The sequence below is a fragment of the Trichoderma citrinoviride genome, assembly GCF_003025115.1.
Source record: "Trichoderma citrinoviride strain TUCIM 6016 unplaced genomic scaffold BBK36scaffold_4, whole genome shotgun sequence".
Classification (NCBI taxonomy): Eukaryota; Fungi; Ascomycota; class Sordariomycetes; order Hypocreales; family Hypocreaceae; genus Trichoderma; species Trichoderma citrinoviride.
This window is the reverse complement of record NW_020194712.1, coordinates 464,600-476,310: the sequence shown is the minus strand read 5'-3', so window position 1 is coordinate 476,310 and position 11,711 is coordinate 464,600. Positions and strand designations below refer to the sequence as shown.

The 11,711-nt window shown below is 55.5% G+C and overlaps 3 protein-coding genes across 3 annotated transcripts; 2 read left to right on the top strand and 1 right to left on the bottom strand.

Moving 5' to 3' along the window:
• Positions 1 to 275: 275 nt before the first annotated feature.
• BBK36DRAFT_1194255 (Phosphodiest-domain-containing protein) lies at positions 276 to 2,688 on the top strand (the record flags this gene model as incomplete). The annotated part of the gene is made up of 3 exons (XM_024896848.1): positions 276 to 667; positions 707 to 2,169; positions 2,225 to 2,688. The coding sequence occupies 3 exons, from the start codon at positions 276 to 278 to the stop codon at positions 2,686 to 2,688; spliced, it is 2,319 nt and encodes a 772-aa protein (XP_024751240.1).
• A 3,091-nt stretch (positions 2,689 to 5,779) lies between these two features.
• On the top strand, positions 5,780 to 8,068 carry BBK36DRAFT_1115107 (hypothetical protein; the record flags this gene model as incomplete). The annotated part of the gene is made up of 3 exons (XM_024890095.1): positions 5,780 to 5,986; positions 6,059 to 7,207; positions 7,430 to 8,068. The coding sequence occupies 3 exons, from the start codon at positions 5,780 to 5,782 to the stop codon at positions 8,066 to 8,068; spliced, it is 1,995 nt and encodes a 664-aa protein (XP_024751239.1).
• A 1,152-nt stretch (positions 8,069 to 9,220) lies between these two features.
• On the bottom strand, positions 9,221 to 10,969 carry BBK36DRAFT_1089647 (hypothetical protein; the record flags this gene model as incomplete). The annotated part of the gene is made up of 3 exons (XM_024889005.1): positions 9,221 to 10,173; positions 10,241 to 10,626; positions 10,692 to 10,969. Coding segments are annotated over 3 exons (1,617 nt in total), but the record flags the coding sequence as incomplete, so codon positions are not given.
• Positions 10,970 to 11,711: the final 742 nt, after the last annotated feature.

The following is an 11,711-nucleotide window of genomic DNA, read 5'->3' as shown; positions in this document are numbered from 1 at the left end:
AGACTGCGTGCTTTATAGGGAGTTTAAAGGAGACATTCGCAGTCGTAATCCTTACTGGATGACAGACTTCGAGGTCGATCGGCCTTAAACGCATTAGCCTCACTGGCACTGCACTGACCCCGTCGACCCTACATAAATTGGCTAGTGGGTCAGTGGATATTCCAGACCCTCGTAAGGTCTCCATTCTCCAACATCGAATTACAACCCGAAAGTGCAACCTCCCGCAGAGCGTCACTCCATCGCACCCTCAGGGGCTTCTCCGAGGCCGCAGCAACATGGCGCCCAATCCGCCGGACGGCAGCGCTGCAAAGGCAGACCGCGACAACTCGTCGCTGCTGCTCCCGACCGCATACGACGACGACGCCTCCTCGATCAACAGCCGAGACCAGGACACCGACAGCGAGGACGATGCGCTGCAGCAGCGGGCGAGGAACAGCCGCGAGCTGCGGGCGCACGACCGCATCGTGCTGATGGAGGAAGAGGAGCTGGACCAGCTGGTGACGAACTCGCGCCGCAAGCAGGAGCTGGTGCGGCGCGGCTCTGCGCTGGCCCTGCCGCTGCCGAATCCCTTCCGGGGTCTGGCGCGCAAGCCGAGCCTGGGCAGCATGTCGACGGCCGGCAGCTCCAACGAGAACGTGGCGGGGGGGTCCGAGAAGGGGTCGTCGGCGTCGGCGGACGGGCGGCGGCAGCAGCAGCGGCAGAAGAGGCGGGCGAGGCGAGACACGAAGCGCGAGAGGCTGCTGGAGGAGGCGCAGCACGGCGAGGACGGCGGGCTGATGTACGAGATGGAGGAGGGCGGCATGAAGGAGGGCAGCTCGACGGGCGAGAGTAGCGAGAGCGACGAGTACGACCGCCGGGCGCTCAACGCGCTTGCGCACGCAAAGAGCCAGCGCGGGCGGAGCTGGCGGCGGTGGCTGTTCATCCACTCGCTCATCTTCATTGGCTTCGCCATCCTCGTGCTGGCCGCCTGGAAGCTGTCCAAGGCCCGCAGGTCGTCGTCGTCGTCGTCGGGCTCCAAGGTGCATCTGACGAGCAACGGCACCGCCCTGTTTGCGCCGACGACCATCATCATCAGCCTCGACGGCTTCCGGGCCGATTTCCTGCAGCGCGGACTTACCCCACGCCTCAATGCCTTTGTCAGGGAGGGCGTCTCGCCCAAGTGGATGCATCCGTCGTTTCCCTCGGTCACCTTTCCGAACCACTACACGCTGGCCACCGGCCTGTACCCCGAGGCTCACGGCATCGTGGGCAACACGTTTTGGGATCCGGAGCTCGAGGCCGAGTTCCACTACACGGATCCCGCGCGGAGCTTGGACCCCAAGTGGTGGGGTGGGGAGCCGTTCTGGGTGACGGCCGAGAAGCAGGGCGTGCCGAGTGCGATTCACATGTGGCCGGGCAGCGAAGCACATATCCTGCACCTGGAGCCCGAATACGTGGACAAGTTCAATGGCAATGAGGCGCTCGACAACAAGGTCTCGAGGATCCTTGGATGGCTGGACCTGCCCGGCCGGGAGAGCGGGTCTGCAGCAGGAACCAAGGGCATGCGACCCCAGCTCATTGCTGCCTACGTGCCCAACGTGGACAGCGACGGCCACAAGTACGGGCCCAACAGCACGGAGATCCGATCTACTATCCAAGAGGTGGATGCTATGATGGACAAGATCTTCAAGGGGCTCGACGCGCGGAACCTGACGCACATTGTCAACGTCATTGTCGTGTCGGACCATGGCATGGCCACCACGGACACGACTCGCCTGCTGCAGCTAGAAGACCTCGTCGACACGTCCAAGATTGAGCACATTGACGGCTGGCCGCTATACGGGCTTCGACCAAAGACCCCCGACGACCTACAGGGCATGTACGAAGGGCTGGTGGAAAAGGCCAAGTCCAACCCCAACTTTGACGTCTACCTCCGCGACGTCAACATGCCGGAGCGCTATCACTTTACAAACAACGACCGCATTGCGCCGCTGTGGATCGTGCCCAAGACGGGGTGGGCGATTGTCACCAAGGACCAGTTCGATGCTGAGGATGGAAAGGCGAATGGCCTTGTGTATCATCCCCGCGGGCTGCATGGGTATGACCATGAGCATCCGCTGATGAGGGCCATCTTCATCGCGAGGGGACCTGCGTTTCCGCATCCTGCGAATAGCCAGGTCGATGTCTTCCGTAAGTGATCTCTCCTTGAATAAGTACTTTCGAGCATGGCTAATATTGTTGGCAGAAAACATCGAGGTCTACAACTTGTTGTGTGACTCTCTGGGTGTGAGGCCCAAGCCGAACAACGGAACGCTGCGGCTGCCGTTGAAGACCGTTGGGACGCATGACGATGAAGAAGAGCCTAAAATACCTGAAGATCCGGTGACGTCTTATTCAGTCACTCTGACTCCTTCGCAGTCTGTGAAGACGCAGACCATTCCCCGTCCGTCGGTTCCCCCAAAGCCAACCACCACTTCCACTTCCACTTCCACTTCCTTATCAAAAACGCCATCTACTACATCGACTACATCGTCATCTCCATCAAAGCCGCACACTACTTCAAGTGCGGTAGCAGCGACACCGACACATGACAGCGCCGAGGGCGACGACTCCTCTGGCTCGTTGAAGGACACGGTGACTGGTATATGGGACTGGGCGACGAACGAGCTCGACAAAGTCTGGCATAAAATTACGAATGGTTCGTCTTGAGCGTCATCGTAGCATTTTCTTTTTTTTTTTCCCCTTCCCCTTTGCTGTTATCACTTTCGCTGTTGATACACACACATACACACACATTGGCAGAGGCGTTTGGGGGCAAATCTCTGGGCATCATTCTTTTTTTTAATTCGGCTTGATTAATATCACAGCAATGGCCTTTCTTGCCTTGGACAAATAGACTTTTCATTGCGGCTTGTGGCTGCTTCTGTTTATCTGCTCGCTTGTACGGCTTGTGATATTAAATGACGACCGAGCTCACACCGAGATCGGCGTATGGATGTGTGTTTTATCAGCCTTGGGTTACATCATATCCCTCAAATAATTGTTAGCCACTTTGCTTTCTGAATACGAGGCTCCGATTGTACCCTTGAGTTTATTCAATCCTCGAGTAGAGTGATAAGTATCTGGTCGTACAAAGACTAAGTCAAGGAATAGAGGTTGTCGATATTCAACTGGGAGCACGGCAGTGTATCTGTATCGGTAAAGGTTGAAAATAAGCGAATTGAGACAGAAGTCGCTATAGTCAACCGTACCTTACACTTCACTGGCCCCACTATACCGGGCGAAACCAGGCATTAGTAACGCGACGCGAAGTTTGCAGTGAATGTTCGCCTCTTCCATTCAACTTCAGAATTTCCTTCTATCAAATCGCATTGCGGTCTATTATCTCAACTGTCGTCTGATGTAATTTTCTCCAAGGCCACTTCATTCTTACTTCTACCGCGGACGACTGACCATATCCTTTCCTTCTCACCTTCCCTCCCCACGCTTATATCACGGAAAGCAACGGTCCTCCATCTTCGGTAACACAAACACATAAACAACGTGTGAAGGGCGTGTATATCATCATTGGCCAAACCCTTCCAAAACTTATGGAGTCGACGAGGCCGCTGTCTGCCTAAATTCCTCAGTTCATTTCTCACCGAAAAGGAGAAAAGCGGCAAATTGGACAAAGACACAGCGCACATCTTACCATGGCCATGAATCGCGAGGCGCTGCGAGAGGAGCTGATGATCCAGGAGGTCATCCTCGCGTCGCTGCAGGGCGAAACCTTTGACGATGCGGAGGAGCAGCGTGAGGATGCAAGGAAGGAGATTTCGAGGCTTAAGAGGGCCTTGAAAGCCTTGCCTAGGAGTTCATCCGGCGATGAGGGTACGAACCAGCCTCTAATCCCCCCCCTTAAGTACCTATCTATGCCCAGTCAGTCAGTACATTGTATGGAGTAGAGGCACACTTCCACGCATGTGTCAGCCTCACTTTGATGTCACGATGCCTCGACTCAGCCGCCTTTCGTATAACTGAGTCCTTTTTTTTTTCTGATTGGAAAGGCCGTGCTGATTCTGATTCGATGCGATTCTCATTAGGCGGCCCAAGTAATAGCAGAGCGCAAGCCCAACGCGCGGCCTCGCAGGCTTCAGCGTCACCCCAAAGTGAGTGCGTGCGGTTCCTCACCAGTTACTACACAGTACTTGGCAGTATATCGCCGGAAGGCGGTTATCGTTATCTGAGCCTTCTTTCAACCTGAACCCTCAGGTATCCGTTTCACCTTGGTTCTTTCCTCTCTACTACTTCACTTCGGCCTCGCCCAATTTTCCTTTGTTCTCCTTGCATTACAGCTCACAGCACGGTTCACGAAGAAAACAGGCCCGGAGAACCGCCAGATTCACGGTGCCAGCGTCTCCCTTTTCATCCGACCTTTGGGCCTGATGCACCTCTTCTCCTATTTCACACTCCCCTCCCTTGCACTGCGTTCGTTTCTCGTCTCACGCTGCATTCACGCCCCGTGAATAGCCTGATTCTATTGACGAGTAATACTCGATTCCCCCCCTCCTCTTGCCGCAGAGCCTCCTGTATCCCTGTGCCAGCAAAGCCGCCGTCACTCGGACTTGGTTGGTCCATCAGGAACGCCCCTTGGCTCTGTTGCCAGCTCTCTTGTGCAACGTATAAGGCACCCCTTTCTTCTGCTACTTATTCACCTTGCCTCGGACGCTTCTCGAGTTGCCAAATCCTCCTCCTTCATACTCGGCATCAGTTTCCTTTCAAGCATGATCGGACCATTCTCTGGCTAACGATCCCTTTTGTCAGAACAACCAGACCAAAGCCGAGCGAAAACGCCGGTTTCTGCAGGACCCTCGAGATCGCGTCTTCCGTCAGCCGTCATGGAGACGCCGAGAAGGCCCCTGGCCTCCGAAACTGGAGAGAGCCCCTCGCTGACGGTCAGAAGTCGAAAGCGAGACTTTGAGGCCACTGATTTGCATGCTGGCGCGGGCTCGACTCAATATCGACGGACGGCTCCACAGCCCTTCAGTGGCTCCCAAGATCCTGCTTGGTCTCCTTCGTCAGACGAGCAGGTTGAAATCATTGACCTCACTGGGTATGTTAGATGCTCGCCATGAGAGGTGCAACTGCATTGATGCCGGATTGCCCCTGTGATCTGGGTATGGAAGCTAACATGGGAGACAGAGCGGATGTTGATTACGACTCGTCCAAGATTGTGGAACAGCTGAGGTTAGAACGGGAGAGGAAGAAAAAGGCAGAGCGAGAAAAGGCTACTGCCGCAGTCTCGCAGCCTTCGACCCAGAACGCTTCCGGTCCCTCCAGGGGCTCGGGTCTAGAGCAACCGTCGGCCTTTTCTAGGATGATGGCCACGCAACGGCTCAACCCACCTCAAGACGTTGTCGACATCTCGGATGACGAGCTTGAGGCGCCTCTGCCTAACCTGGTGGCTCGAGGGCCGGCGTATGGCGCATCTGCCGGGCCTTCACAGCGCGGGGTGGACCAATCATACCCCAACTCAAATTTTTATCAGCTGCCGAGTGGAAATCTGCCAATGCCTGGAGCTTTCCCTGGAGAGCCCTGGAGGTTGGGTATGCCCATAGCGGCGAGCGATCCACGCTGGGAGACCTTGACGCCATTGTCCGACATCATCAACAGGACCAGCTCCTTTGATTACGTCAACGGTGTTGACGGGGACGGCAATTCGCTTCCTAGCCACCTCATGGACTTCATCAACAACTCCTTCCACGACCCCAGAGTGACGGAACAGGAGCTGGATGACCTGCTGAAGAATATCCGCCCAGACATGGATATTCCAGAGGACAAACGAGACGGTACCCCTGAAGGCCTCAAGAATGCCCTCTATCCCCATCAGGCCCTCGCGCTGTCGTGGATGAAACAGATGGAAGAGGGGACCAACAAGGGTGGCATATTGGCCGATGATATGGGTCTTGGCAAGACTATATCAACATTGGCTCTGATACTGTCAAGACCGGCCAAATCGCGCCCCAAGGTGAGTTGTGACCAGCGTACCTCGCACGTATCGCTGCCCTTGCTGCTTCTTGTGCTAATTATCCTGCCGTAGACAAACCTGATTGTCGGCCCGGTGGCCTTGATTCGACAGTGGGAAGAGGAAATTCATAAGAAGACCAAACTCTCTCACAAATTGTCCGTCTTTGTATACCACAACACGAAAGCCACGATCGATCACATGCTCCAGCACGACGTTGTGCTGACCACTTATGGCACCCTCGCCCAAGAGATGAAACGCCTGGACGCTTTCTTGGAGAGCAATGCAGGTCGTAACATCGACTTCAACGACAAAGGCATCGCAACAAAGTTTCCGCTCCTGAACCCGAGAAAGTCCAAGTTCTACCGCGTCATTCTCGACGAGGCGCAGTGCATCAAAAACCGCAACACCAAGACTGCCAAAGCGTGTCATCGACTGAACGCCGTGCATAGGTGGTGCCTCTCCGGAACCCCCATGATGAATGGTGTCCTGGAAATCTTTTCCTTGGTTCATTTCCTTCGCATAAAGCCGTACTGCATCTGGGATAACTTTAGGAGGGATTTTAGTCCACTCTTTAACAAAAATAGTGCGACGGACGGTGTCGCCATGCACAGGTTCCGCGCTCTCCTCAAAGCAATCATGCTTCGTCGGAAAAAGGACTCTCAACTGGATGGGAAGCCTATTCTGGTGCTGCCTGCCAAGACAGAACACGTCATCTACGCCGACCTCTCCCAAGACGAACGTGACTACTACGATCAACTTGAGAAAGCCTCCAGGGTCACGTTCAACAAGTATCTACGCGAGGGCAGTGTCGGCAAAAACTACTCCAGCATTCTGGTTCTTTTGCTACGCCTCCGTCAGGCATGCTGCCACCCTCATCTCAATCTCGACGTCGAAGATACCCCGCCCAACGTTACCAGCGAAGAGCTGCTCGACCTGGTCAAGAAGCTGGATGCGGCCATAGTTGTCAGAATCAGGGCGGCCGACGCTTTCGAATGCCCTATATGCTATGATGCCGTCCAATCACCCACGTTCTTCATTCCCTGTGGCCACGACACCTGCCAGCAATGCTTGACGCGACTGGTGGACAGTGCAGCGGCGGCAAATCTTCAGCAAGGTGTCGAGGGCGCCGCAACGGCTAAGTGCCCCGTGTGCCGTGGCTCGTTCGATCCCAAGAAATGCTTCAGTTATGAGACGTTTCAGCAGGTGCACATGCCGGAGCGTGTCAAGGGACCTGTGAAGGACGAAGAAGACGAAAGCGAGAGCTCTGGTGACGACGACGATGATGACTCCTCCGAGGATGTTGACGATGACGAAGTAGACAGCTATGGCGATTTAAGAGACTTTATCGTTCGGGACGATGTCGAATCTGACCCACAGCAAGAAGGAGTGAAAAGCGAGAGGATGGAAAAGAGAGAGAGAAGGAAGAAGAAGAAGGGCAAGAAGAAGATGACTGAAATCAAGCCCTCCATGCTCAGGGCCCTTCGACACGATGCATCCAAGAGTCAAGCCGCATATAAAAAATACATGGGCTACTTGCGAAAGACGTGGCTACCTGCTGCCAAGGTTTCGGAGTGCATGAAGCTCCTCCAGGAGATATACAAGACTGGAGAAAAGACGATAGTGTTCTCTCAGTGGACTCTCCTGCTGGATCTGCTCGAAGTGGCCATGTGGCATGACCAGTATCCGGGAAAGATGAGGCGGTACGACGGAAGCATGTCTGCTGAGCACAGGTTCCAAGCAGCCGCGGACTTTCGCGATAAGAAGGATGTCAAGGTCATGCTGGTGTCTTTGCGAGCGGGCAATGCGGGACTCAACCTCACTGCGGCATCTCGCGTCGTCATCATGGATCCGTTCTGGAACCCATACATTGAGATGCAGGCCGTTGATCGTGCGTACCGCATTGGCCAGATGAAGGAGGTTATGGTGTATCGGATCCTGACCAAGGAGACGGTTGAGGACCGAATTGTCGAGCTTCAGGATCGGAAGAAGGCTATGGTGGAGTCGGCGCTGGACGAGACCGAGAGCATGAAGATTGGCAGGTTGGGTGTAAACGACCTCAAGTTCCTCTTTACTGGTCGCTGAGTACCGAGAAAGAGGATGTCTGTCGAGGCTTGTTTGCTTATTTCTATGCCTTTCCTTTGTCTCTTCCGTTACGTTCTGTTTTTTTCGTAGGATTATCTCTGCTTTCCCTTTCCTCGTGTCCTCCTCTATGTCTGCCTGTCTTGATTTTTGGAGTTTTTGGGAGCTTTCCGCTCTACCGGGATGGACATGCTGTATGTACAGCGAGATCATTCGAGTGATTTTCATACCTTGCTTTCACTGATAGACACAGGGGACATATTATGGAAGCGGATCGGGATATAAATCTTCTCATCTTATTGATGAAATACAGCGTACCTCATAGGTAGAGAAGCGAGTCAAATCGAGCTTTATGATTTTGGACTTGGGAAGGCGAATAGTAACCCTCGACTCGTGGGAGAAGATTTCTCGTAAAGAGCAATGACTTGACGAAATCATCATCTTGATATAGTATTTTTGAGTGATCTGTTACCGTCCCAAATCGTTCAAGGGAAAACTCCGAGTGGCCTTATACACCGTACTCCCAAAAAATTGCAGCACAAACTCAAAAGAACTCTCAGTTTCAGCCTCCGTGATTTTCCGCCCGAATAGCCCTCACAACCCCGGAGACAGCGTCTGACTCTGACTCCCCCTCCGCCTCTCCGCGTCATCCTCATCCCTTCTCTCCTCTGCCTCCTCCACCATCTCCCTCAGGTCATCGAGCCACCTCCTCAGCCCGCGGCCGCCATCGACAAACCCACCATTCCCCCTCTCCCATCGCGCGAGGTCATTTTCTAGCTCTTGCATGGCGGGAAAAAGGTGCTCGTTGTCCTAATTGAGCGCCGCTTGCATCCCGGGAAGAGACCGCACGACGTCCGCCGCCGAACGCGTTTCGCTGTTCTTTCCTCCTTCGGCGAGGGACCACGTCCAGGTGATGGGGTCGCCGGTTTGTTCTTCGGTCATGACCAAGGAGAGGACTAGGTTGTTGTTGTTGTTGCTGTTGTTGTTGTTCTCGGTGTCGTCGTCTCCCTCGTGGTCGAGGGAGAGTGTGAACTTGACGTTGTTGCTCTTGTCAAAGTCTTGCGTGGCTGTGCTGTCTGTGTTTCTGCTGTTGTCCTGAACGGCTGCTGGGGCTTTGTTGTTGGAGGAGGAGGCGGCGGCTGAAGCGAGGGTAGAGTAGAAGTGGCTTGTGAGGACACGGACAATGGCGGTCCGCAGGTAGTCGCCCAGTGCCCGGACGCTGGGGTAGCCTTCTGTCCAGGGGGGGCACAAGGCGAGGAGAGGCGACGAGGGAGGGAGGAGGATGTAGTAGTACGTTGCCGTGATGGGGAAGCTATACGCGCGCGCGCGGATGACGAACGATACGTCGGGCACGATTGTGACCTCGAGGGTGAAGTCTTGCGTTTGCAAGAGATTGCGGACGAGAGTCTGCGATGCGGAGAGCTGGTTCGGTCCGCGCGATCCGGGGTCGGACGCTGTTGCTTGCGCGGTGCGGAGGACGACGGAAGAAGGGATGCCGGCTTTTTGAAGCGTCTTGACCAGCAGGCCGACGTACAGCGTGGACTCCTCCACGTTCTTTAGGTACATTGTGCGTGCCAGGACGGGGCGCAGGAGAGCGTAGGACTGCTGGCGAGCGGCGCGGGAGATGTGCGGGGGCACGGGCCGTATCCTCATGAGCTCGTTGTATCGATGGGCGTAACTGAGGAGGATGTGCAAGACCATGGATGTCTTTTCCGCGAGGCCATTCTCGGGCAGATCTTGGTCGTGGGAGGGACATGATTCCAAGGGGAGGAGCTCGAGTGTGATTTTCGTCTTGTCGTCGGCTTGGCATGTCAGCTTTCTGCCTTCGGGCTTGACGTCGTAGGCGGCCAGTGACCGCGATTCTTTGGTGAGCTCGTGCCAGAGCTCTTGTGAGAAGATGGTGTTGCGCGCTTCGAGAATGCGAGACTCTAGTGAGCTGTCTTCAGAGGCCGATCGCGTGGTAGATCGCCCAATCACTTTGCCGTCTCTTTCGTATGTGACGACCAGGGCTTCTGACACGCCGCCCAATCGACCAAAGTCGAGATCTGTCGAGCCATTGTCGCCGCGTCTCATCGGCGCCAAGCCATTGTTCTTGAATTCGGGAGCGGCTATCGACATGATTAGCTTGCTGCAGCAAAATTCGTGCCAGTGAAAAAGTAGAAACCCGGAACATACCCTCTGAGAAGCCAAACCTCACACCCAAAGTGTGCCTCTCCTGCGGGACCTTGCATACGGACCAGCCGGCTTTCTTGACCGAGACGATGTCTTCCCAGTATTTGCTCTCTGCCGCGATTTCCTTGTCCAAGAATGCAGCGGCCTCTTCCGCGGAGTCCCTCGTCTTGTTGATCTCCATAATGGTCCATCCCATGGCCACGGCCTCTTGATCTTTCGTCTTGGCTGGCGTGACGTTGGAGTCGTGCAGCCGGTCGGCGCCGAGAGTGCCGATACCGACCATGTCGCGTAGCTGCTGGGACAAGGTCATGCCCGCCTGCGTCGGATTCTGCTTCGAGAGGAGAAGGGACATGGAGTCGAGCGTCAACAAGGCGGTGTTACCGGCTATGCTGCAAGAATCACGCGTCAGCACCCCATCTCTTGGGACCATCTCTGAGGCATCGCCCTTTCTTACTCAATGTTCTTCAAGACTTCCATGCGCGCAACGTTGGGGTCCTTCTCCGCGACCTCGTTCTCCGGCCCGGCGTCGGACATGTCCTCATCTTGATCGGCCGCGCCATCGGAAGACTCGCTGCCCTTCAGGTCCTCGCGTAGCTTGGCTTCTGTCACGGCGCGGAAGCCGCCGGGCTGGGCGTTGACTCGGGCGATGAACTCGGCGAGGTTCTTGGGCTTCTGGTCGGCGACGGGGAACGGCCGCAGCGAGAGCGGTGGGGGGCCGTCTGCTGAAGACATGACGGGGCCTTTCCGATGATTAAGTCACAATCTCGACAGCGGCCTCATCAGATACCCTGCGAAACCAACGACGGCAGCTCTCGAAAGCTGTGACGTCTTTTGTGAAGGTCTGGAGCTGTAGCTTGACGAGGCTGAGAGTGTGGTTGGGAGAAAGATGCAGGTGGGGGCGTTCAAGCCGTTGTTGAATGCTGCAGGCTATTGCTGATTGGCCATGCACTTTATCAACTGTGAGAGCCCAGCCATGTACCTTGGCCTGGTCTGTGGGTGGGCAGGTACAACCGATCGTAGCCTTGCGGCTTACACCGTGACGTTGGCGGTCAGACAGTAATGCTTGCCACTGGATGCATACTGGAGCCTGTCAAAGCCCACAGCACCGTTGCGAGTACCAGTGGTAGCACCAATCACGCTGATATAAACAATGATCAGCGTGGGCGTTGGCTGCACGGTAACTCCGTCGTCAAGGTCGTGCTCGCAAACCTCCGAAAAGCTGAGACCCTCTTCGCCTCTGCCCCGACGCCTTACAGGGGGGCCCCTACAGTAGCGCAGTAGCCGCCGAGCGCCGGAGCTCCGTGCCGTGGGAACGATGTAATAAGCGGCCTGTCATTGGAATTGAAGCGCATCTCGATGGCCATGGATTTGCAAATTCCCTCATTGCCATTACGTCGTGTTTGTAGTCAATGATAGACCGCCGGGGTGTCGTCTATATTGCGCCCCTGCAGGCGTGGCGTGAGGTGATCAGAGC